This window comes from Centropristis striata, chromosome 16 (assembly GCF_030273125.1).
Source record: "Centropristis striata isolate RG_2023a ecotype Rhode Island chromosome 16, C.striata_1.0, whole genome shotgun sequence".
In the NCBI taxonomy this organism is placed as follows: domain Eukaryota; kingdom Metazoa; phylum Chordata; class Actinopteri; order Perciformes; family Serranidae; genus Centropristis; species Centropristis striata.
The window spans coordinates 26,874,744-26,898,258 of record NC_081532.1 but is presented as its reverse complement, the minus strand read 5'-3'; the positions used below and the strand labels follow the sequence as shown (position 1 = coordinate 26,898,258).

The window sequence follows — 23,515 nt, the reverse complement described above, 5'->3', positions numbered from 1 at the left end:
ACTTAGTTACATTCCACCACTTAAAACGCCCTTTAACATCTGTTTGTATATCGATACTTAGATCTGTCAACGAGACAAAGAAAAGTGCAATCTCAATGACTGTTTTGCATCGGCCAGGTTCTCCAACAGAGCAGCTGTGGCTTGTAGCATCCGTACCACCAATTCCGCCCATGTTCTGCAAACCATTGTCGCAGTAAAATCTCAATCATCATCATTATTAAATGCCAGAAGGAGGATCAATCATATTTATAGCACCCATGTTAAAACCCACTGTACAAACAGCTCAGCAATTCAGGGTAAAATTAAGCAGTCATTAAACAGGGAGATTATGGCTCACACGTAAAAGGAACAGTAATAAAGTCATAAAAAAATATATTGTATTTTTATAAATGCGTCTGACATTTTAGAGAATGCTCTGCAGCCTGCAGGAATAACACAAACAGTGACACTGGCAGACAATCTAAAAACAACTTGTTCAACTTGTGTTTAATCTCATCCGTATCATATCACTGGCAGTTATCTCAGCTAAGTGAGGGAGAAAAGGAATATGCATGGTTTTTCAGCAAACACATTCTTTATGCAAGTAGCACATGGTGTGGAAACTGATCATTTAACACTGTTCTGCCTGGGTAATGTCAGTTTTTCCGTTACAGTTTAGCACACTGATACAATATTTAGCCCGAGGCACTATTTGTGTGTCTGTCATCATGCAATCCTTTCTAATAAAGAGGTGACACTCCAAATAAAAAAAACATGTTTGAATCTCCAATCTGCCTCAATATCCTCATCACAAAAGACTTATAAACAAAATCTGCAAATCAACACAAACACACAAATAAAAACGATAATTAAAGAAAAGTAGCAGGAGCACAAGTTATTTTTGTCGGTTTCACTTTCTCGTGGATGATGCATAAGATGCTTTGTCATCTCCTCACAGTTTATTATATATTGCTCTGATAGCTGTACTAAATCATATTTCACGCTTTTCTATCCATTCTGACTATTGAGAGCTGCAGCCTCTAGCAATATGAAATAGTACTCGAAAAGCAGTTCCTTGAACCATTACCCTCTGCCAAGTTATTGATTTCCACCATTTAACAAAGTGCAGGCGGGCTTCTGCTTATTTGTGTAAAAGCATCAAATGAAATTACATTAGGAGTTATAACGGAACACTGCCTCTGCTTGACCGCACATTTCTTGCATAAATGACCTGAGGAAATGCATTTCCCTGGTCTCGGTCATTTATTTCCTTCAACACCTCACCTTATTAACGCAGATACATTTGTGTGTGTGTGTGTGTGTGTGTGTGTGTGTGTGTGTGTGAGGGAAAGAGCATGTACCTATGATATTCTGCAGTACTTGTTTTGTACCTGATCAATATTACTCATTAAAGCAGTTTATATATGTTTATTATTAGCAGCATAATTTGAGCTTCCAGGTACATAGTTCGCATCCCTTTCTGATATTTTTCCTTAAAAAATAAAGCTTTTCGGTACATTTTGTATATCTATGAATTATAGACAACTTTTCTGAACTATTTCCATTTAATGACTTGCTTATTTTTATGTACTTATATGTAGTATAATTTAAAAAACATGCGTAATCATTCTAAATGTATCATGTTTTTCATGTGAAACCTTAAAAGCTTGAAAGTAAACTTGTATGTATAATGTAGTGGAGTAAAAAGGACAATATTTCCCTCTAAAATGTAGTGAAGCAGAAGTATAAGGTTACATTTGTGGAAATACTCAAGTAAAGTACAAGTACATCAAAATTGTTCTCAAGTGCAGTACTTGAATTCTATCAAAAATCCCCTTCAACATCTTTTTGCATACAATACTTGTGCCCGTAGGTCATTAGTTCTGTCAACAAGACAAAGAAAAGTGCAATTTTGAAAAGCAGTTCCCGATAACACATATTTTAGGACGATATATTTTTTCCAAAAACTATCACAATAAACAGTAGTATCGTTGTATGGATGTTTTTTTTAGTTTTATAATGATATTAGCGCATAATAAGTACAACGTTTTCCACAGCAATGAATTTTTCAGTCTCGAGAATATTAAACATTGGTAAAGAAATGTGGAAAAGAAATATTAAAATATCCTAGATAAATAAAACTTAACTAAATAAACTACAACCAAAACAAATTAAATAGACTTTCAGGCTCTGTAAACAAAACATTGCAATGACATTATCATTATGTATTATGTTATTTTATTATTAAAATAACTTTAACAGCTGGAATGGCTGCTTGGGAAATATAGTATATTTTCAGCAATTATTACTGCCTGTTAAGCATTTGCAGCATTACTTTAAACACAACACAAAAGACGCATGTAAATGACAATATATTGAGTCCAGAAAAACACGATTGTGTCCATTTGTATATAACGAACGATACGTCGATATAGTAATTATCATGACAGGCCTATTTGAACCATTACCCACGTATGTAATTTTATACTTCTACTTCACTACATGCAGCTCATCTACAAAACCCAAAGAGCTGAAGAGTGAGTTGTTTACATCAGGGATGGGCAACTGGAGGCCCGGGGGCCGCATACGGCCCGCACCCTCTATTGAAGTGGCCCTCAGTACAACTATGCATGCAGTACAACATGCAGTTGTACTATGCAGTACAACATGCATTTGAGCATGAAATTTTAAAAGTGCAGTGTAAAAATGCACAAAATTACTTCTGCTATTTAATGTTGGTGTGCTGTTCTTGCACTGAAAAAAAAAGAAATCACAGTAAGTGGTTATTTTTTATTTGCTTCAAACCTTTTGTTTTCCTATTTCTACTGTTATACATGCATTTGAGCATGAAATATGTTAAGTTACTGCACTGTAAACATATTTAAAATTGCAGTTTCATCATATCTGGTTAAGTGCACGGTCCTATATGTGGCCCTGTGGTAGTGTTGATGAAAAATTGTGGCTCCCTGCAGCATTTAAGTTGCATCTTTGGTTTAGATGAATATGTGTGTCTCCTATTTTCCGGGGCATTTAGATTTTTATTTCTATATTAATGAGACATGACCATTGTAGTTACCACTGTAAGTATTTTTATACATCTTTGTCTGAATCCTCCTTCTTTTTCCTCCCCGTCTCCAACAGTTCGGAACAAGATGAGTTACAGAGCTCAGGCCTGCATTAAGATTCAGAAGACTGTCCGTATGTGGTTATGTAAGAAAAAGCACAAGCCACGGTGAGTCTTCTCCAGACACACACACACACACACACACACACACTCATCTTTTTCACTGTCTTTCTGTTTGTCTGTGCCCTTTGCTCTGTTATTTCTCTTTTCCTTCCACCCTGTACCCTCTTGTGCTTTTTATTTGAACTGATTCACGCTTGGTGGGTTTTGATGGCTTTTCCGTATTGTGCATTTAGGAGTTCAAATCAATCTAGAAAGTCATCTTTGGAGAAATGATGTCTCACTGTACTGCTTTGGGAAATACTGCATGTCTCACCGAGCTGGCATCGCATTTGGAAAAATGGTCCTTGTGGAAGCAGCCATCCAGATGATGGGTTTTCAAGAATGTTTTTTTAGAATCAGATTTTCATTGTGATTGGCAGCGTGTGTATGGATGCATGGGGAAATGTTTTATCCCAGCACATACCCATTGTTTATTATAAAGGGTGTTATTCCCAGCAGTAATTTATCTCTTTTTGTTAAAACTAAGAAAAAAGATACCATAGATGTTCAAGGTCAATATAGTGCAGAGTGGAACAGAATATGCAGTCAGGATGCAGTTCAGTGGGGATTTAAAATGCTCAATAATAGCGGCCATGGCTTTATGAATACAGAGTGGTACAGAGCTGTAACGCACTGTTGGCCTCCACCCTCACCTCCTTTATCCAAATTATAGTCAGGAAGTGTAGGATGGGAGGGGAACGGAAAAAATTAGATCACAACCACGCAGTGAAGACAACAACTCCCATGATCCCACACTACCCCACAATATCACCGAACTCCATCATTATTTATTGATTTAAACAGTGATGGAAAAAGTATTCAGATCCCCTACTCGAGTAAAAGTACTCATACCATACTGTAAAATTACTCCACAACAAGTAAAAAAAAAATTGCATTCAGATGTATTGAAGTAAAAGTACACAAGTATCAGCATCAAAATGTACTTAAAGTGTCAAAAGTAAAAGTACTTGTTATGCAGAATGTACCCACTCAGATTGTTTTATATATTCTGAATATAATATTAGATGATTTGTATTGATGCATTTACGTAAGGAGTGTTTTCATTTTGTAAAGGTATGATTCATTTTAACTACTTAATATACTGTTATGAGGTTTAATTTAAGAAAAAAAAATGTCTCATGAATTTAAATTTATCCTGTTTTTTATGTTAAATCTTGACCTGAAAAGTAACTAAAGCTGTCAGATAAATGTAGTGGAGTAAAAGTACAATAAAAAAAAACCTGCGTTCAGATGTATTGAAGTAAAAGTACACAAGTATCAGCATCAAAATGTACTTAAAAATTTCAAAGGTAAAAGTACTCATTTTGCAGAATAAACCCACGCAGGTATTTTTATATACTCTAAAAATAGTATTAGATTATTATTATTAATGCAATTTTGCAAGCAGCATTTTCATTTTGCAAAGATATGGCTCATTTTAACTACTTAATATACTGTTATGAGGTTTAATTTAAGAAAAAAATGTCTCATGAATTTAAATTTATCCTGTTTTTTATGTTAAATCTTGACCTGAAAAGTAACTAAAGCTGGCAGCTAAATGTAGTGGAGTAGAAGTATAATGTTACAAATGTGGAAGTACTCAAGTACAAGTACCTCAAAATTGTACATAAGTACAGTACTTGAGTAAAAGTACTTAGTTACTTTCCACCACTGGTTTTAAATAAGAGAAAAGTGCCTGTTGTGTGTTTTAAGCTTCATAAACTGGACTTTGTTTGACATATTTATGTGGAAGTTTACATTTTTCTCTTGCCTCGTAGCATCGATGGCATGGTGAAGGTTCGAAGCCTGAAGAAACACATGGAGCGCTTCAACGTGGTGGTGAGCGGGCTGAAGGAGGGCAAGCAGGAGATGGCCAAACAGGTTCAAGAGCTGGCTGCCTCCGTAGACGCTCTGTTAGCAAAGATAAAGGTGAGTCAGTGTTCACATCTTTCATATATAACTCAAGGATTATTGCTCTGGTGATTTTAAAGCGGCTGTTTTTCAGCTGCTTTGAGCATGATACAGTGTGAGAAATGAAACGTTTCGCTGTTCTTTCTTGATGTGTGTTTATCCGGGGAACATTTTTCAGAGCACATACTTTGCTTTAAGCATGACTGCCTCAGATTTATCCGTCTGTCTACGCTCACACCTGTAGCTCCTCAGAGCCAGCCTGCTCCTCTTCTACACTATGCCCTTTTCTAAGTGTGCTGTGCCCTTTTCTCATTCTGTCTCTCAGAATCAATATTTTCAATCACCTCAGGATAAAAAGAAGAGCTAGGTGAAGAAGAAATCCTCTCCTCACCAATAATATGATTTAGAGAGGCTGTTTTGCCAAATTATCAAACTTGGTTAGTGAAATCCCAGCTCTCCCTGTGCAATAAGTCCGTCTTATTGGACCCTGTAGGTACAGCAAATCACTCCAAACATGCTGATATTAAGGCAATGACTTCCTGAGATTAATTGAAATTTCAATGCAATAGTGTTGTATAGTGTACGATCAACAGGTCTGATTAGAGTGCTAATAGGTTCCTCGTGGTATCCTGATTGACACTGAAGCACATTTCCCTCCCTTATCTCCCTCTGTTAGCATATTAGCAGCCCCACAGTTGACACTCTCGCCGCTCCGAATGCTTAGAAATTGCTCCTGGCACGGCGTCTCTGAATGAATAATGCATGAGATGCCAATCGCTGTCATTCAGGCCTCCATACGTTGGGGACAAGACCTTGTCATCTTCCCTCCCTGTGTCACTGTTAGAGACTCACTCTAATGAATCTTCACAATACGGTGACCTCTTCTCCCCCCGCTGATTGTCTGACAAGTATAGTGGGGAATTGAGCATTGTGGCTGCAGTGTGCAAGTGACAGTCACAGTGTCAGTCAGTGTCTCCTCGCTGCCACACGGGGAGGTTGCCGCGTGGTAACCGTGCCGAGTCAGCCTCTAAGTGCACACGGTGTCATTTTTCGTAAATGTTCCCTCCACTGAGTGGAAGTAAACAAAACTTTAGGCGAACAAAGTCAGAATAGCATGTTGATGGAATCAGTTTTTATTGTTGATGAACACCTATTAGTGATAGAGTTAAAGCTAACTCATGGCTGTGGAGCCAGTAAAGAAGTACTGTCAGGAAAATTGTTGCTTTTTTTTCACTTCAGGAGTCAACAGCAGACAACTCTCCACACAGAAACCATGCTGGCTACTGTGTGGACATTTGGCCTCAGACCACACAGTAGTGGAAGAAGTATTCAGACCCTTTACTTCAGTAAAAGTACTAATACAACACTGAGAAATTACTCCACTGCAAGTAAAAGTCCTGCATTCAAAACTTACTGAAGTAAAAGTTCATTTTAACTCCTTCATATACTGTTATGAGGTTTAATTTTTTTTTTTAAATGTCAGATGACTTTAAATTAATCACGGTTTTATGTTAAAATTGTAAGTACAGTACTTGAGTAAATGTACATAGTTACTTTCCACCACTGAGACCACAGACACAAATGTTGGAGCTGCCATTAGGTCTTGAAAGCGTCAGAAGCTGCATAATTAATCGGCTAATCAATTAGTCAACAGAAAAATAATCGGCAACTAATTGTTAATTGATTAACTGTCATATTTTTTATGCTAAAATGGCAGAAAATTCAGTTTTTCGCTTCTGAAATGAGGACATTTCCTGCTTTTGTTTTTCTTTTCTTTTTTAATTCTGACGTTTAATAGACCAAAATGATTAATATATTGATCCAATAAATAATTGGAAAATTATCCAATACTTTAATAGCTGTTAGTTGCACCTCTTGAAGGGACTCTTTGGTATGAAATGCCCACAAGCTGTACAGTTCTATATGTAGGTATTCTGACAGGGGAAGCAGTCATAGTGGAGATAGTAGAAGAAATATTTGTAATGGTAAAACTAACACATATTTTAGGATTACATGAAGCCCAATTTAACCAAAAATGGGAAAATGGACAATATACAAATCCCAAAGAAAAGACACTAATGTAAATGTAAGTGGATAGTAGAGGTGTTTATCCTGATACTTGAGTCACGATACGATATTACTGCGATTTTAAGCATTTTGTGATATGGTGAGTATTGCGATACAATATATTGTACTATTGTACTACTATATATTTAACTGTTAAACTGCATTTTGTGTCCACAAAATGAATTCAATCAATAATTGTTCTGTCAAATAAGAGAAAATTCTCAGTCTATTCATCTCACTTCAGTCTTTTTATTTCTCCACAATGAGAGTCAAACCCACAGACTGACCAACAAAGTATTCAGTCAAACTGAACTCAACTGATATCAAACATGTATTGACGACAACAACTGCAGCATTTTATCAAACTTTCAAAAACTTTAAGCTTCACTGCTCTGAATTTTTCTGAATGAGACATAAAAAAAAGTCTAACTTTGCAGCGTTATTTCAACAACTTCCCGACACGATATCCTGACGCACACATGACTATAGATTCCTTAGATCTTATAGTTTTCATGATAACAGTATCTCCAGTAAATTCATAAAAGTGAGCCTGCTACGGCCTCTGAATAAAAAAACAAAACAGCGCAAAATACTGCTGGCCCACCGACCGTTGGAATACTAAATATGGATAATATTGCAACGGAAAACATTACTCTGAATTTTTCTGAATGAGACATAAAAAGTCTAACTTTGCAGCGTTATTTCAACAACTACCCGACACGATATCCTGACGCACATGATGCCTATAAATTCCTTAGATCTTCTAGTTTTCTAGAAAACTAAAAAACTATGCTGTATCAATTTTTTCTCCCACTTCTAGTGGATAGACATACAGATATAAGTTTGTGACTGTAAGCATCACACGTGTACACCCCAACAGTGATGTTTTGTTGCAAGAATAAAAAAACATTTCTTCATTTTGTGAAATGAAGACCCGCCATTCTGATCTTTCTCTTGACCCCTAGGCCAAAGTGATGACCCGGAAGGAGATCGACACAGAGTACCAGGGGCTGGTGAAACGCTCCGAGCAGCTGCTCTCCTCCATGCAAAAGAAGAAGCAGGAGGAGGAAGAGGGGGAGAGGCTGAAACACATCGAGGAGGAGATGGTGAAGGAGAGGCAGAGGAGGGAGAAGGAGGAGCAACGACGCAAACAGGAGGAAGAGGAGAGAAGACTGTGAGGGATTATTTGTAGAAACATTTGTAAATCTAATTGGTTTGAGACTATATGATGTCAGTCTGTCAGTGTGAGTAAAGATTTCTTTCTCCAAACATTTTAGGAAATCAGAGATGGAGCTGAAGAGGAAGCAGGAAGAGGAGGATAGAAAAAAGAGAGAGGAGGAAGAGAAAGTCATGCAGGTTTGGACAACCTTAAAATGTTATATTTCTCTCTAAAAACTACCATTCAATAGGTTGACTATCAAGTTCTACTGTATGTAATATCCTTTATTTCTAAGTGCACATGCTTATGAACTCAAGGCTGGCTGCAGCCTCTCTAAGCTTCTTGTTTACGCCCAACACTGTAACCTGCCCTTACACCCCTGCAGCGACTGAGTACCCTGACATTATAATCACATTTAAGAAAGATTGTTTCCGGGACTTAATCCTAATCCTAGACTGAGCTGGACCTTCATTGGGTCGGTTTTCTACAGTATAATGCGCAGTATTGTTTGTGGAAAAATTAATCCCGTCACTGATTTGTTATGGTGTTTCCATCTGTTTCAACATTTTAAACATTAACTGAGTGATACACAGAATTTATGAAAATGGTAATAGAGATAAATTAACTACTCAAATAATTTAAAAAAAAATCACTGGTTTCAGCTTCTGAAACATTTGCTGTTTTCTTTACACAGTATTGTTTTTCCAACAAAACAAGCTATTATGAAGATGTCACCTTGAGCTTTACTATTTGTGAGCATTTTTAAAGTCTACTGACCTTTCATTAGTGGTGGAAGAAGTATTCAGATCCCTTACTTAAGTAAAAGTACTAATACCACACTGTGATTTTACTTCACTACAAGTAAATTCCTGCATTCAAAACTTACTGAAGTAAAAATACAAAAGTATCAGCATCAAAATGTACTTAAAGTATCAAAAGTAAAAGTACTCGTTATGCAGAATGGAGCCACTCAGATTGTTTTATATATTCTAAGTATATTATTAGATTATTTGTATTGATGCATGTATGTAAGGAGTATTTTAATTTTGTAACGGTATGATTCATTTTAACTACTTAATATACTGTTATGAGGTTTAATTTAAAAGATGTCAAATCACTTTAAATTAATCACGTTTTTATGCTAAATCTCGACCTGAAAAGTAACTAAAGCTGTCAGATAAATGTAGTGGAGTAAAAGTACAATATTTGCCTCAAAATTAGTGAAGTATTAAGCTATACTCAATACTCAAGTAAAGTACAAGTACCTCAAAATTGTACTTAAGTACAGTACTTGAGGAAATGTACTTAATTACATTCCACCACTGCCTTTCATAGATCAAAAGGTTGAATAATTAATCAATTATAGTAATCTTAACTGATAATGAAAATAAATTATAATCAATAGTTAAAGCCAAAATGGCTATAAACAAATCTGAGACATCAGAATTAATTGTCGTAAAGCTTTGCATTTAGGAGTTACAGTACAATGCAGTATGTTTAGGAAAAAGTGCGTGCTGTCATCAGCATATAACTTGACATAAGGCGAGGAAGATGAATGCTATCATGAGATACCCCTTTTACATTCTCTTTTGTGCAACTAATATTTAACCATTTCATATATTTCAAACAAAAGTATATTAGATTGTAACCTAAAAAACAACAGATTTTCATTTACCTTGTGTACAAACAGTGATGACATCACTGGCGTGTCAGATACACTGTAAGACTTTGCTGTAAATTTACAGTCAAATTCTAACAGTAACTTGCTGTATTATGATTGTACAGTGTATTGCTGTGAAAACAATGCATTGTGGGAGTTTTCATGATTGCCCAGGTATTCCAACGGTCAAAATGATATTTTTACAGGAACTTACGGTTTTCAGCTGAGCATGTCGGGAAAATAAAGGCGTTATTTTCGAAAAGAAGAAAAGTTTTATTCAATTTTTGTCTGGGCTTAAATAATCACAATGTGTTGTTTTTCAAGTAATACTAATATAGAGTTTTCATGGATTAGTTGTAACATAATTTGGAGTTTTTCTTAGTTTCGAGTGAGTTTGTCAGTAAACAAACCTGTATTTCTATAATACAGTAGAAGTACTGTAAATTTTACAGTAACTTACTGGCGAAACTGCTGCAAGTAATTTACTGTAATTTTACAGTAAAAAGTTTTACAGTGTACCAGAGGTTGGAGAGAGTTTGTTATAGTGTTCTTATGGTGAATAGTTGATCCTTGCTAAAAAGAGATATCTGTAAAAACAAAACAAAAGTATGCAGTTAATCAAAGCCATCCACCATCTTGCTCCTCCTTTACTGTTAACTTCACCTCTGCACTGTGAATATCCTGTTAATGACGTATCTTTGGTTCTTGAATGGAACCAGTTGAAGAACCATGCAGGGCTCATTTGGTGGAAGAGTTAATATGTTTTGTATCGCCTCTGAGTGAAACGTCCATTCGGCCTCCCCCAGCACCTGCTGGGTCATGACATTGGTCGTGCTCCCAGTGGGCTGCCCACACGGCTGTGATTGATGATTTCACTTCCTGCTGAGCTGCTTTATCCCTTTATCGAGTAAAGGTGTGTTATAATAACAAGCCTTTTCCTCTCATCTCCACTCTGTCACCTATATCCATCTCTGCCTGTTTCAATCACTCACATTTTATTTGCCACTTAGTGGTTTCATTCCATTTTACCCCCTTTCTTCTTTTTTATCATTAACCACACCTGTTCCACCTCTTTTATGCCATCATGTCTCACCTTTCCCGACCACCCATGCATCCATCTGTTACATGAACATCACACCTTCTGTACATCTAAAGCTCTTTTTATTCACCCAAGGCCAGTTGGACATTTGCATGCTGTCATTTTTTTCTCTCTACTGGTTAGACAGTTGACACCAGGCTGTCATAAGCCACATGTCTCCGGAGACTGTGTGCAAAGTTTGTTTATCCACTGCTCAAAGGGCTCAAAGCTGCAGCAGTAAACTTTCTAAGGGTGTCTGCTGTGACTTGGATGGCATTTTACTCTGTGTTCTTTGCTATTTTCTGCTGTGTCAAAGGTTAGTCTGGCACTGTATCTTCCTGCCTTCGAACTTTGTATCACGGTGTCTTTCAACCCAACCTTATTTATTGCACACCATCCACTCTTTGACTCTGCAGTATTTTATTTTCTTAAAGGGGAGCCCCACTCATCTGAACTTGACTTCCAGTGTCATTTAAGTAGCGTAATTTGTGAATTATTTCCGCAGCTGTTTTTATGTATTTCCTTTTTTTTTGTAATTATCTTTTTATTAGGAAATTTCCCGACAATTGACAAGTACACTGAAAAAAGAAAATAGTTGAACCAACTTAAATGAATTGTTTCATTTGGTAACACCTAAATGAATTAAGTTCTTTCAAATTAATTTAATAAGATAGATTAACACAACTGATTTTAAATTAATTTGAAAGAACTTAATTAATTTAGGTGTTACCAAATGAAACAATTCATTTAAGTTGGTTCTTTTTTCAGTGTACAAATGGATTTACAGGCAAGGGTTTTGTATCAATAGCTTCTTGTTCCAAATGTTCATTGTCCATTCCCTTTTAATAATATGAATATGTAAAGAAAAAACAAAGACATACAATTTAACTATTTACATCCAGAGGGGTATGGAGGCAAAAAGTAAATACATAACATGAATAAATAAATATAAATGTCTGTAGCAGTTGGGCATCATTCAGTTGTATTCACGTCACTGAGATACAGTGGGAAACCCAAAAACAAAAAAAACAAACAAAAAAAAGGAAATCAAATAAAAAGTTTCTTCAGCTTGTTACCTTTACAAAATCCAGTCTCAAAGGTCTGATGAACTGCACCCATCTTTCCCAGTATTTCATAAATATGTCTAGCTTTAGGTTGAGAGAAAAAGTTATCTTTTCCATGGTATACATATCTACTGTCACATCTATCCAATTATTTTATACGTATTTCCTTCTTTGAAATGTGAGTGAGTCAATGCATCATCCTGCCAACATTGAATTTCATTTGACTTTTTTTGGAAAAGATGGTCCGCTTTACTGGGATGGTGCTGAAGGGATATTTTGGGGTTTAGCATAAAAATCTATGTAATAGAGCTTTTGAGCACTTGCTTGCAGTTGCTATTGAGCAGCTCTGTTTTAATACTGAAGCCTTCACAGTTTTAAAGTTTTGGTTCTCATTCTTCACCCAGGCCATGTATCGCAGCCACTGATTGGACCATCCTACAGTATGAATAATATATTATTAGCTGGAGAGGCATTCATATTTAAAGCTCCTCTGAGAAAAGTATCCATTGTGGACTTCATTAGTGGGTTTCTATAAGGAGATAAGGGATGAATATATGTAGATGCATATGCAGATATATGTATTTATTGATTTATTTATGCCCTCTAGTTGCCTATTTGCTAGTTAAAGCAAAGTTTGTGCTATTAAAAATAATACCAAAAAAGTTGGAAGTAAAAGTCAATCAACCAGAATGCAAAAACTGGCTATTCCTTTTTGACATTTATTCAATTGGAAACTTCAAAAATACAATATATTTAATGTCCAGAGTAAAAAAAATGTGTTTTTAAAAAGATGCTTTTTTTGGGACCAGGGTTGTATTTTTGTTCGATAATAAATAAAAACCTGTGAAGAATCTGTTAGAATCTGGGTCAAAGTTAAAAAAAAAAGTCTGATTGTTGTTGAATTGTTGTTTGTCTGTTGTATGGCCTGTTGTGTCTAGACAAATGAGCAGTAAAGCTTCATTAGCAGCTCTACAACCTGGATAAATATGTCTAATCAGGCTTGGGCACACAGCAGAGCTCTAATTGTTATGGAGAGTCTGGCACACAGAGCAGCATCAGTATTGAGACAGGGTCTAGGTTTATGTAGATTTTACAAAGTCACATTAAAAGCTGTTGTGTGTTTGTGTGTGTGCTTACAGGCGGAGCTGGAGATCCAGCTGGCTGCGGAGCGCGAGGAGCAGGTCCAGCGCACCACCATCCTGGAGCAGGAGAGACGAGACAGAGAGTTAGCCATGAGAATCGCTCAGAGCGAGGCAGAGCTCATCTCTGAGGAGGGGCAGCTGGACCCAAGCCTGCGCAGGTATTGATTGATTGATTGATTGAGAATTTATTTGAACACAAAATAAAAGATGAACATTTAAAAACAAACGAACAACAATAAATACAAGACAACAACACAAAATGAAACAACAACAAGACTCAACACTTATTTGTGTTCAAAAGGAGTGGGAAGAAGCCAAAGCTTATTAAATCCCACCCCTTCTCCCTATGTTAATTTACTATATTCAGTTATATAACAATACTATTTATATATATGTATGTATAACACATAGTAATGTAGTTTATAAACTCATTATTACCATTATTAACACACATAACTTGTTATTAACTTACAAACACATAAGTACACATACACCCATGTAGTCATAATGAGACAACAATGAACAAACAAACAACAATAACACACAAAAAATAAAAAAATAGTCACACATTTAAAAAATATAACGTCAACAATAACCACCTACTGTCATTTTACACACCCGTTTTCATCCCTATATCGTGTGAAGACATGCTTTTTATATTTGATTTTGAAGTGTTTCATGTTTGAAGATTGTTTTATTTCTTCACACATCCCATTCCATATTTTTACTCCGCTGAATGAAATGTAGGTATCATCCGTTTGAACAGTATGCAATCAGTCAATGCAAACTGCTTTGGTGCAGTTTGCATTGCACAGTAAACAAGCAGTGTGAACAACATCCTCCAGGTCTAACAACATTTTGACATTGTGTGTGTAACTGCATTTCTTCCTGTTGCTGTGTTTCCTCTCAGCGACGACCCTTTTTCAGGCCTCCCTATCTCTTCGACCTCAGCCAGATCCATGTAAGGTTTTTATAACTGTGTAACCAAGTGCACCTTCAGTAATCACTCACTCCCTCACTGTCTGTCCTAGTCATGAATGTCTCCGCTTTTAAAATAGATGCAGGATTATACCAGCAATGCAAAGCCAATCAATCAAACCCTTTGATTTTAAGAAATCACCACCTGTCAGATTTAGACGTCTGGTGGCACGGATCATAAGATATGCCATTTAGAGGATGATTATGCGTGATAATTTGCTTAGTCAAAAATGAAGATGGCACACCAAATCATATATGACAGGTGGATCAGAATGTGCAGTATGTGATTTCTGATTTCTCTCTCATCTTAATTGGCTCTGCATGAGTCTATGTGCTTCCCTTTACTCATTCACTGAGCTGTTATAACCTGAATGTTAGTAGTTTATAACATGAGACGTTTTGTTGTAGCTCCTAACTCCCTTACTTTTTTGTAGCTTTAGTTTAAACCTCTTTAATGCTATTAGTGGCATTTATTTACCAGCTGTTATTGGTGAAGATAGCTGTTAGTAAATATGTATTCCCTGACAACAACTCACAGTATTTAGATTCTTCTTACCATGGTGAGAAAATCTGTAAAGTGCAGTATTTATGATGGTACAAAAGAGTGATTTCATTACTAGCGTTAACATGCAGTTTGTAGGGCAGGTAACAGGTAATGTACAGGAACCAAAGTCTGTATAAAAGAAGTGGACCAACTACAGTGATGTCACCCATTGGTTTGTGGGATATGACTTTAAAGCCTTGAGTTTGGCATTTTGACTGTGGCCTTCTTGGGGGTTTTTTTGGAGCCAGAAGTGACCATATTTGGACATTGGTCGAGCTGGGGTTGAGGACACTAAGTTACTTTAGTTAAGTTAAAATAAGTTAGTTCTTAGAGTGTCTTTTAGCAAAACCAAATGTTAACATTACTTTTTTAGGTGACCACAAATGTTAAAATTAACATGTTTGAGCTTGGAAACACACTGTGAAAGGGTCAAAGACAAAACAGGGAAATGTACACATTGTTATGTGTTAGTGACTGGTCAATCACAAGATAGTCCCATCCTGAAGCATAACCTGCTTTATTGTGACAATAATTTACAAAACAAACATCACGCTGTATAGAAAAAGACTTGAAACTTGAGATTGAGTCCATAAACACATTAGGAATCTGTTTACTGAGGTTATAAATCAAGTGAGAAGTAGGTTCATTTTATCAGAGACTTTTATACAATCAGACTTCTTGTTGCAAGCAGTAGAGTCGCCCCCTGCTGGCTATTTGAAATAAGTGACCATAATTGGACATGGGTGGAGCTGGGGATTAGGACACTAAAGTACATTAGTTAAGATAAGTTAGTAAAAAATGTGTCTGAGTGTCTTTGACTAAAACCAAATGCTAAACCAGACTTTTTAGGTTACCACAAATGTTAAAAACACACTGTGAAAGGGTCAAAGACAAAAATAGTTAAAAGTACACAGTGTGATGTGTAAACGACCTGTCAATCACAAGATAGCCGCACCCTAAAGCATAACCTGCTATGTTGTTTTACTCAAAATGTGACAATAATTTACAAACCAAACATCATGCTGTATAGAAAAAGACTTGAAACTTGTGATTGAGACCATTAACTCATTAGGAAACTGTTTGCTGAGGTTATAAATCAAGTGAGAAGTAGGTTCATTTTCTCAGTGACTTTTATACAATCAGACTTCTTAATGCAAGCAGTAGAGTCGCCCCCTGCTGGCCATTAGAAAGAATGCAGGTTGAAGGCACTTCTACGCTTTGTCAGACCAGGAGGTTACCTACAGTTTAATGTAACTTTCTCTCTGTGTTTCATCACAAGACACTCTGTAGTGCAGTAAATAAGGACACAGCCATTAATTCTCAGCCAAATCCAAACACAGTTTATCATAACTACCCACTTCATTCTCTGAACCCTTCACTTTAATATAATTTGAACTGAACACTGTAAGTGTAAGTGAATTTCCATGACCCCATTCTATGTTAAAGCCAGGAGAAGTTCTCTGAAAGCCTGCACCGCTCTTATCTGCAGGTCATGTGAGCACAAAATTACATTTGATCCAATAGCTGGTAATCTTGTCAGTGTTGGCTCGGGCGTCCCGGGGCCATGTTTCAAGTCGGCTACTATCCCCGTGAGTCAGCTGACTCCTGGAAACCAAAAGGAGATCTGTTGCAAGAAAGAAGCTCTAAAGGTCACGTGGGTTGCACGTGCACACTGCTGAGCTTAAACACATTAAAGCATGCATGCAGTAGAAATGCACACACTGACTGGTGTTGCTGGTGTAGTAGCTGGAGGAGCGCCTCCCTCCTTGTGCCTCCATACACTTCCTGTCCACCCACTGCCAAACACATAGCTCTGGCCATCGCTTCACTTCCACATCTTCTATCCTGGCTGCAGCAGCCCTGATTCATTGCCACCACACACCGTCTCAGCCAGACTGATGATAATCCTGAATCATCTTTCCAGTCAGTATGAATTATAAACGGTAATTGTAATCTGGCTGATGATTCGTAGATCACTAATCCTCTTCTCCGAGACATTAGCAGCTATGCCGACTGTAAATAGAGGAGGTAAATCCTTCGCATTATTGAATTAGCAGCCTCAACTCAGCAGGGAAGCTGGAGACACGGCTGACACGAGCTCAGACTTGCTCCAGCAGTTGTTTAAGTAGCTGCAGTTGGATTCCTATATTATAGTGCTGCATCATTTCATCTCTCAATCCTGTTAAAATAAGCCTGGGAAAAAAAATGCCAGCAGATGTAAGCAGGCATCTTGCAGCAAGTTGTAACATTAGAAGAGCTTTGCATCATTTTAAGTGGAGCTGAAACAGTAGGCAGCAATGATATGGACAAACTCTGCTCTTCAGCTCCCCTGCTGACCGGCCTCTAATGTGAATTTAATCGGCTGAGACAATGAGAAGGGCTTGAAAGAAGTGAGGCATCTAGTTTCATTTCTCACTGAGGGCGGTGAACTTAATCAATCCTGTTTGCCTTTTAATATTCATGGATTTGTCTGCCATTGAAATCCCACATCACACCGTGCTTGAAAATAATTAGATCCAGTTTAAATACACAACAGAGGCTGAACTTAGTTTCTGAGCAGCTGTTTCTGCTGTTAAAACCTGACACCTTCCTGATTGTGAAAATATATTCAGCGTGAAAAAACACAACCCTCAAATCCTTAATCTGTGTTACTCCCACCTTGTCACACTCTTACCTGTCTTCACACCAACTTTTTTTCTCGTCCTCTAACACACCCACGTTCATCTGTTCCTTTCTACAGGGGTCCTCAGGTGCAGGCAACCAAAGCTGCTGCTGGTGTGAAAAAGTATGACCTCAGCAAGTGGAAGTATGCTGAGCTGCGAGATGTCATCAACACTTCCTGTGGTGAGAAATCCCAAACGTGTTCAGCACGAAGCCGCCTTTATCAACTAAACGGAGCGTGTGCGCTCAACCAGCCGTTACCAACGGATCATGGTGGCAGAGCTCGCTAGTCAAATGCATTATACTACATTTATTCCACATTTATTTACAGTTTTCAGACCCCACACTGAATAATTCAGCAGCAGCAACTCAGGTTTTGGTGCTTTTGCTACGTTTTTCATCTGCACTCTGTCATCTTTGTCTCTGTACGTGTTTTGAATAGACAAAGTGAGGGCTAAAAAGCTGAGGCTGCAGCTGTACAGAGTGTGGGGATGAGATGTCTGCCTGAAAAATCAAAAGACCGATGTGAGGATGTTCCCACAGCTGCTACGACTCATCAGCATGCGTTTTATTGGTGGAGAGAGGAAATTATCACCATTACTGCCCTTCCTAGTCATTCCCAGCCAACCCTCTCCTCAGTCAGCATGAAAAGCAGATGCTTTTTTTGCTTTCGCACTTCTCGATGCCTTTATACTTGCCACTGTATACAGTACTCTGATCAGTGCTAGGGACTCTGATATTCCCTGTGGGACTCCAAGGACATCTGGCTAATTTGTGGAACCCATTTGTGGTGGTTCTGATGGGTGATACCAAAAAACTGCGTGTGAAGTCTAACTGATTATAGCCTTATGTTCATTAACGGCACTGTATGCTGTCAACGTTTTCTTTGTTTTCCATTATAATGAAGAAAACACAGTGCAAGCCCCTAAACCCTTCATTATACTCGTGTGTTAAGCTGAAAAGGATTCTTTGGATTTTTTAAGTGGGGTTGCATGAGGAATTTATCCATAGTCAGGCTAATATCTAGAGTAGATGGTGATCAGCAGCCTCCAGGTTGGAGAAGCAGCAGGAGTCACAGAAGCTAAAGCAGTTTACTGCTGGGGACAGAGGCCACACTCAAACAATTTAGCCACCTCAAAGAAAAATCAATATCAGTTTAAGTTTATTCCTTATTTGGAATATTTAACCACTTTACCTTGCTGCCAGACAGCCCTGTTTAACTTCTAATTAAATTATAAACAATACAGTAGAGCAGTCCACACAGGGTCGGTGCATTACTTCTTCATGATGTCACAACGTCAAAATTAAGAGAACACTGCTGTCATGTTCCCTCTAAAGTACTGGCTTGAAACTCCATATCAGCCGGAGATAAAGTCAAATATATTTAGCATAGAAAATAAAGAAGTAGATTTTATCCTCAGTTTACCACATGTTTTATTTTCAATTTGTGTTCAGGTTGCAAAAAAACATAAAAACAAACAAACATTACTTTCAAAATCTGATTTCATGTTTTTTTTTCTTGTGAGTTCAAAATGTTGATCCAGTAAGTCAAAGTGAAAAAATAATTATCAGGTCATATAGGTGAGGTTGTGCTGAATAAAAAATGATAGCCTACCAGCTTAACATGGTAAACATTTAAGTGGCAGAATGAAAAGTATTAAAAAAATGATAAAATAGCCCAAGACTCCAAAGGGTTAAAGGGGCTCTAAGAAGTTCAGTTTACTTCTCATGTGGGATATGATTCATATTTCTAAAAAAGCCTGCTATTTTTAATGTGAGTTCAATACTAAATCAAGTACACCTTAAGACATTTTTAAAGTGTTAAATATCACAAAAAAACAGAACACTTCACTTGTCCAGAATTGGACTTTGTCTTGAAAAACAAGTGTCAGGGAGCAGCCAGAATGACATGAAACAGAATATTTGGGATGTTCCATGTCTATTCCTTCAATTTTTGCTTGTTTGGTTCATTTGAATACTGACTGTTTGATGTCGTGTGGACAGACATCGAGCTGCTGGCGGCCTGCAGAGAGGAGTTCCACCGCCGTCTGAAGGTCTATCACGCATGGAAGTCCAAGAACAAGAAACGTAACGATGACGGAAGTGATCAGAGGGCTCCTAAATCTGTAACTGACTACGGTTAGTAGGCAAATTATCATCCACTTGCTCTTAATGACTCTCATTTGATGCATCACCTGTGGATATCGACACAAATCTACACAGCACATAAACACACTGTACGTTCCACAGATGCACACCCCGCCCCGGGCACATTTAGTCACAGGTGACAAGTGTTTAGTCTCTCCACTCTCGCTGTCATTGGCAGGAAATACTGTAATGACCTGCACACAAATAACCTGCCTGTGTTTCCGAACATTCAATTAGCCGACGAGACGCCAAGGCTTGAAAATGCAGCTGCCTTGTGTCTGCCTCTGTCAGAAATATTTGTTTTAATTAGCAAGTAAGTGCCAGCCATGGCTCGTCAGGTTAAGTAGCTGCTGGTGTGACAGCTCGCTGCTTTGCTCATTTCATTCCAAACCCACCCAAGCATGATCAGTGCCGCAATCACACACACATGAATGTTATTCAGCTGCTTTAAAGCTTACCGGTGCCCTGCATTCCCCTTCTTTTTCATCTTAAAAGCAAATATTAAGTTTGATGGGGGAATGGGAACATTGGATTCACCGTTGCTTCTACTTTCTCTATATTTACTCCTCCTTCTCTTTTGATATGATAGCTCCTGAAAGCCGTACTGCCCGTGCTTTGTTTGCCTTGTGCTTGGATCCTGTTCTTGGCCTCAGCTGATGCTTCAGGGGTCTTGCAGGGCCATTTCATAAGAGGCTAAAAGCTGCTTTACCTGGCTTTTCCATGTGATATTTACTTGGGCATTTCCTGGGTTCGTTTTGAACTTGAATGTTATGAAATCTTTCGACTTTGTTTCCTGCCTCTCAGCTCATTCTATATACAAATATGAGTATTATATGGTTACTTAGGACCAAATCGCAGATGCTTTGTTGTGAATAGAGATAAACAATCTATCAATGATGACACTCCTACTGCAGCTGAACAGAACCCAGCTCCTCCGATGACGGCCCAGCATCAGGAAGTGGCCATGAACCGCCAGCAGCGATATTTCCGCATCCCTTTCATCCGGCCCGCAGACCAGTACAAAGACCCGCAGAATAAAAAGAAGGGCTGGTGGTACGCTCACTTCGATGGGCCCTGGATAGCCAGACAGATGGAGCTTCACCCAGACAAACGACCTATCGTGTTGGTTGCAGGTGAGGTTTTGATTTATGTCATTTTATTCTTGAAAAGTTTCTGCATTGCTTTATGTTAAGGCCACAATTCACGATTTTCTGGTATTATTTGCGATGCATGGTATTGGATTTTGTCTGGAATTTTCTAAAGTCTGACAGATATATTGGTTGACAGATATTATTGGCTTATCACAGGCCAATCACATCGCTGTAACAGATGTGTGCCGTTACTGACACTATATTTAGGTGCATCTCAATACATTAGAATATCATGGAAAAGATGCACATACTTTACAGAGGCCAACATTTCCATATTAAACATACTGTTTAAAACTTCATTAATTCTAAGCCATAATCATAATTAGAAGAAATACATGAAGACATGAAACATTTTATTGTGCGTGTAATGGATCTATATAATGTGTTATTTCCACATTTTGAATTGAATTACTGACATAAACCTTCTATGATATTCTAATTTATTGAGATCCACCTGTATAATGCAGAAAATGTTTCTTGGTGTGATTGAGAAATGGTCTTAACTATTCACTTTTTGTATTCTTTTAAAATAGTCAGCAATTGACTGAAGCTTAACAGTTATGATGGTTAATTAGCCATTTAGTTTATTCCTATTTATTCTTAACTTTTGTCCGTTATCATTTATATAATTAGCTGACAAGCTAAAACATTGTTTTTACAATGTATAATGTATAACAAAGTTAAATATTGGTTAATAAAGTTATATGTTTGAGAAAGTAGCTCTCTGGGTACATTTGCAGAGAGGTGAAAAATTGGTTCACAGTCCACATAAAAAAGGGAAAAAAAATCCTATATCGGCCACCATATCTGTTGTTATTGATAAATTTTCCTCCTCTTAAATCAGTATCGGTGTCAAAAATCCCATATCAGTTGGTCTCTAATATTTTCCATCTCAATTTATCAACTGCATCCCTACTTCCATTCTCTTTTTTGCCTTACAAAAAGTCCAAAATCCTAAAATAATTATTCATTTGTAAAAAAAAAATTAAGTTAATCAAAGGAAATCTGCAAAATCCTGAATGTACATTTCAAATTAGGGCTATAAATTAATTGCTTTAGCATTACTTGATATGTCAGCTTAAAGCAGAGTTTGGTGAGTAACTGGATGACTGGCTAAAGTTACTACTGCACATGTAAAAGTTTGTCCCTATCCGTCCACCACTCAGGGAAAGATGACATGGAGATGTGCGAGCTGAGTCTGGAGGAGACGGGTCTGACCAGGAAGAGGGGGGCGGAGATCCTGCCGAGGCAGTTTGAAGAAATCTGGGAGCGCTGCGATGGAATTCAGTACCTGAAGAAAGCCATCGAGAACAAGCAGGCCCGCCCCACGTACGCCACCGCCATGCTTCAGAGTCTCCTCAAGTGAACCACAGCAGCGAGATAAGAGTCCTGAAACATGACACTGATACACAGACTCGCAACGGATACATAAATACAATCTTACTGTAGACCCTCTCCTTTTTTAAACACCTGTATGATCTTTATTTTCACTTTTTATATCTGTATTTTGCAGTGTAACACCTCATTGGTGTAGCGTTAGCATTTCAGTCTTCTCCTCGATCTGCGCTTGAATGAAATCTCTCACTGTGAGGCCTTAAATTGCAATATGACTGCACTACACCCAGGAAGTCTTAATTTGTGCAATGCTTATCTAGCTATTAACCTGAAACCTTAATGGTCTGCAATAGGGACAATAAATTAGGCTTTTAGAGGGAATATGTAGATGTAATGGTGTGTAACAATCTTACTTTAGGGTCTTGTGGATATTGAGGCTTTAATTACTGTTCAACACCTACATTTGATTTGATTAGTGACATTATAAGTCTACAACTCAAAAGGGAAGATAAGGAAAAACTTATCTTTCTTGGTTGTGCATAAGGAACTGAAAGACGACTTAAAGGAGCAGGCATTGTGTAGGATTTAGGGGGATCTGTAGGCAGAAATGCAATACAATATTCACATTTTTATTAGTCAATGTATAATCATCTGAAACTAAGAATCTGAGCGCTTCATATTCACATAGGGAGCAAGTCCTCTTTAACAAAGCCTGAAACGCTGGCTCTAGAGAGGAGAACTACTAAACCCTACACCCTGCTCCTTTAACTCATTAATAGAATAAGAGAAAGTGAACAAGTTATATTTATACACATTTCTATAATTACCCTATACTGTATTTTTTAATAAGTCTAGTATAAAAGATACATTTCACTGCATCTACTATAAGGTTGACATGACAAATAATGGGACAAAATCACATGATTTTCTTTCATATGGTTCTAGTGTGTATCTTTGCTCAGACACTTTAATTGCATAATGAGTAGGATGTATAGATTGGTACAAAAATAATCCATCTCAATCATCACTTATGACCTGCTAGAAGTGTGTGGTGGTGTCTGTATCTGCAGAGGCTCTGCCTGAATTTTCTCTTTTTTATTTTGCTGTTATCTGGATGTTTCTGGTGGTTTCTGGATGTTTGTGGTTGTTTGGCTGACGCTGTAATTTCTGTCGTCTGAGTCAGAAGCGCCAGTAAATTCTCCCGTCTGGACACAAATAGTTAGCCTGTTAGCTAGCTGGACTGAAGCTCGCGAAACTTGCTTACAAATTAGATGTTGTTGAACAGGGGAGGAGGGGTCAGCTTTAAATGTTGTGTTTACAAACCGCAACTGACAAATCCTACTCATTCTGCCTTTGAGAAAGATTCATTCATTTTAAAAGAAGTGCTGGGTTTATTACCATCTTAAAAGTTT

General features: G+C 37.6%; 1 protein-coding gene and 1 long non-coding RNA gene across 2 annotated transcripts in view; one reads left to right on the top strand and one right to left on the bottom strand.

Annotated features, from left to right (window-relative positions):
* myo6b (myosin VIb) overlaps positions 1-23,176 on the top strand; it is a 56,468-nt gene extending 33,292 nt beyond the window's left edge. Inside the window, exons 24-32 of the mRNA XM_059352834.1 lie at positions 3,121-3,211; positions 4,984-5,134; positions 8,149-8,357; positions 8,461-8,539; positions 13,284-13,444; positions 17,549-17,652; positions 19,474-19,608; positions 20,532-20,750; positions 21,935-23,176. Of these exons, the coding sequence (XP_059208817.1) occupies positions 3,121-3,211; positions 4,984-5,134; positions 8,149-8,357; positions 8,461-8,539; positions 13,284-13,444; positions 17,549-17,652; positions 19,474-19,608; positions 20,532-20,750; positions 21,935-22,134 (1,349 nt within the window). The 3' untranslated portion in view covers positions 22,135-23,176. The remainder of the gene's footprint in view (positions 1-3,120; positions 3,212-4,983; positions 5,135-8,148; positions 8,358-8,460; positions 8,540-13,283; positions 13,445-17,548; positions 17,653-19,473; positions 19,609-20,531; positions 20,751-21,934) is intronic.
* On the bottom strand, positions 5,016-19,897 carry LOC131987917 (uncharacterized). The gene is made up of 3 exons (XR_009395841.1): positions 19,453-19,897; positions 13,282-13,343; positions 5,016-5,116 (listed from the first exon to the last, which is right to left on the bottom strand). It is a non-coding gene; the product is annotated as an uncharacterized LOC131987917 (long non-coding RNA).
* Positions 23,177-23,515: the final 339 nt, after the last annotated feature.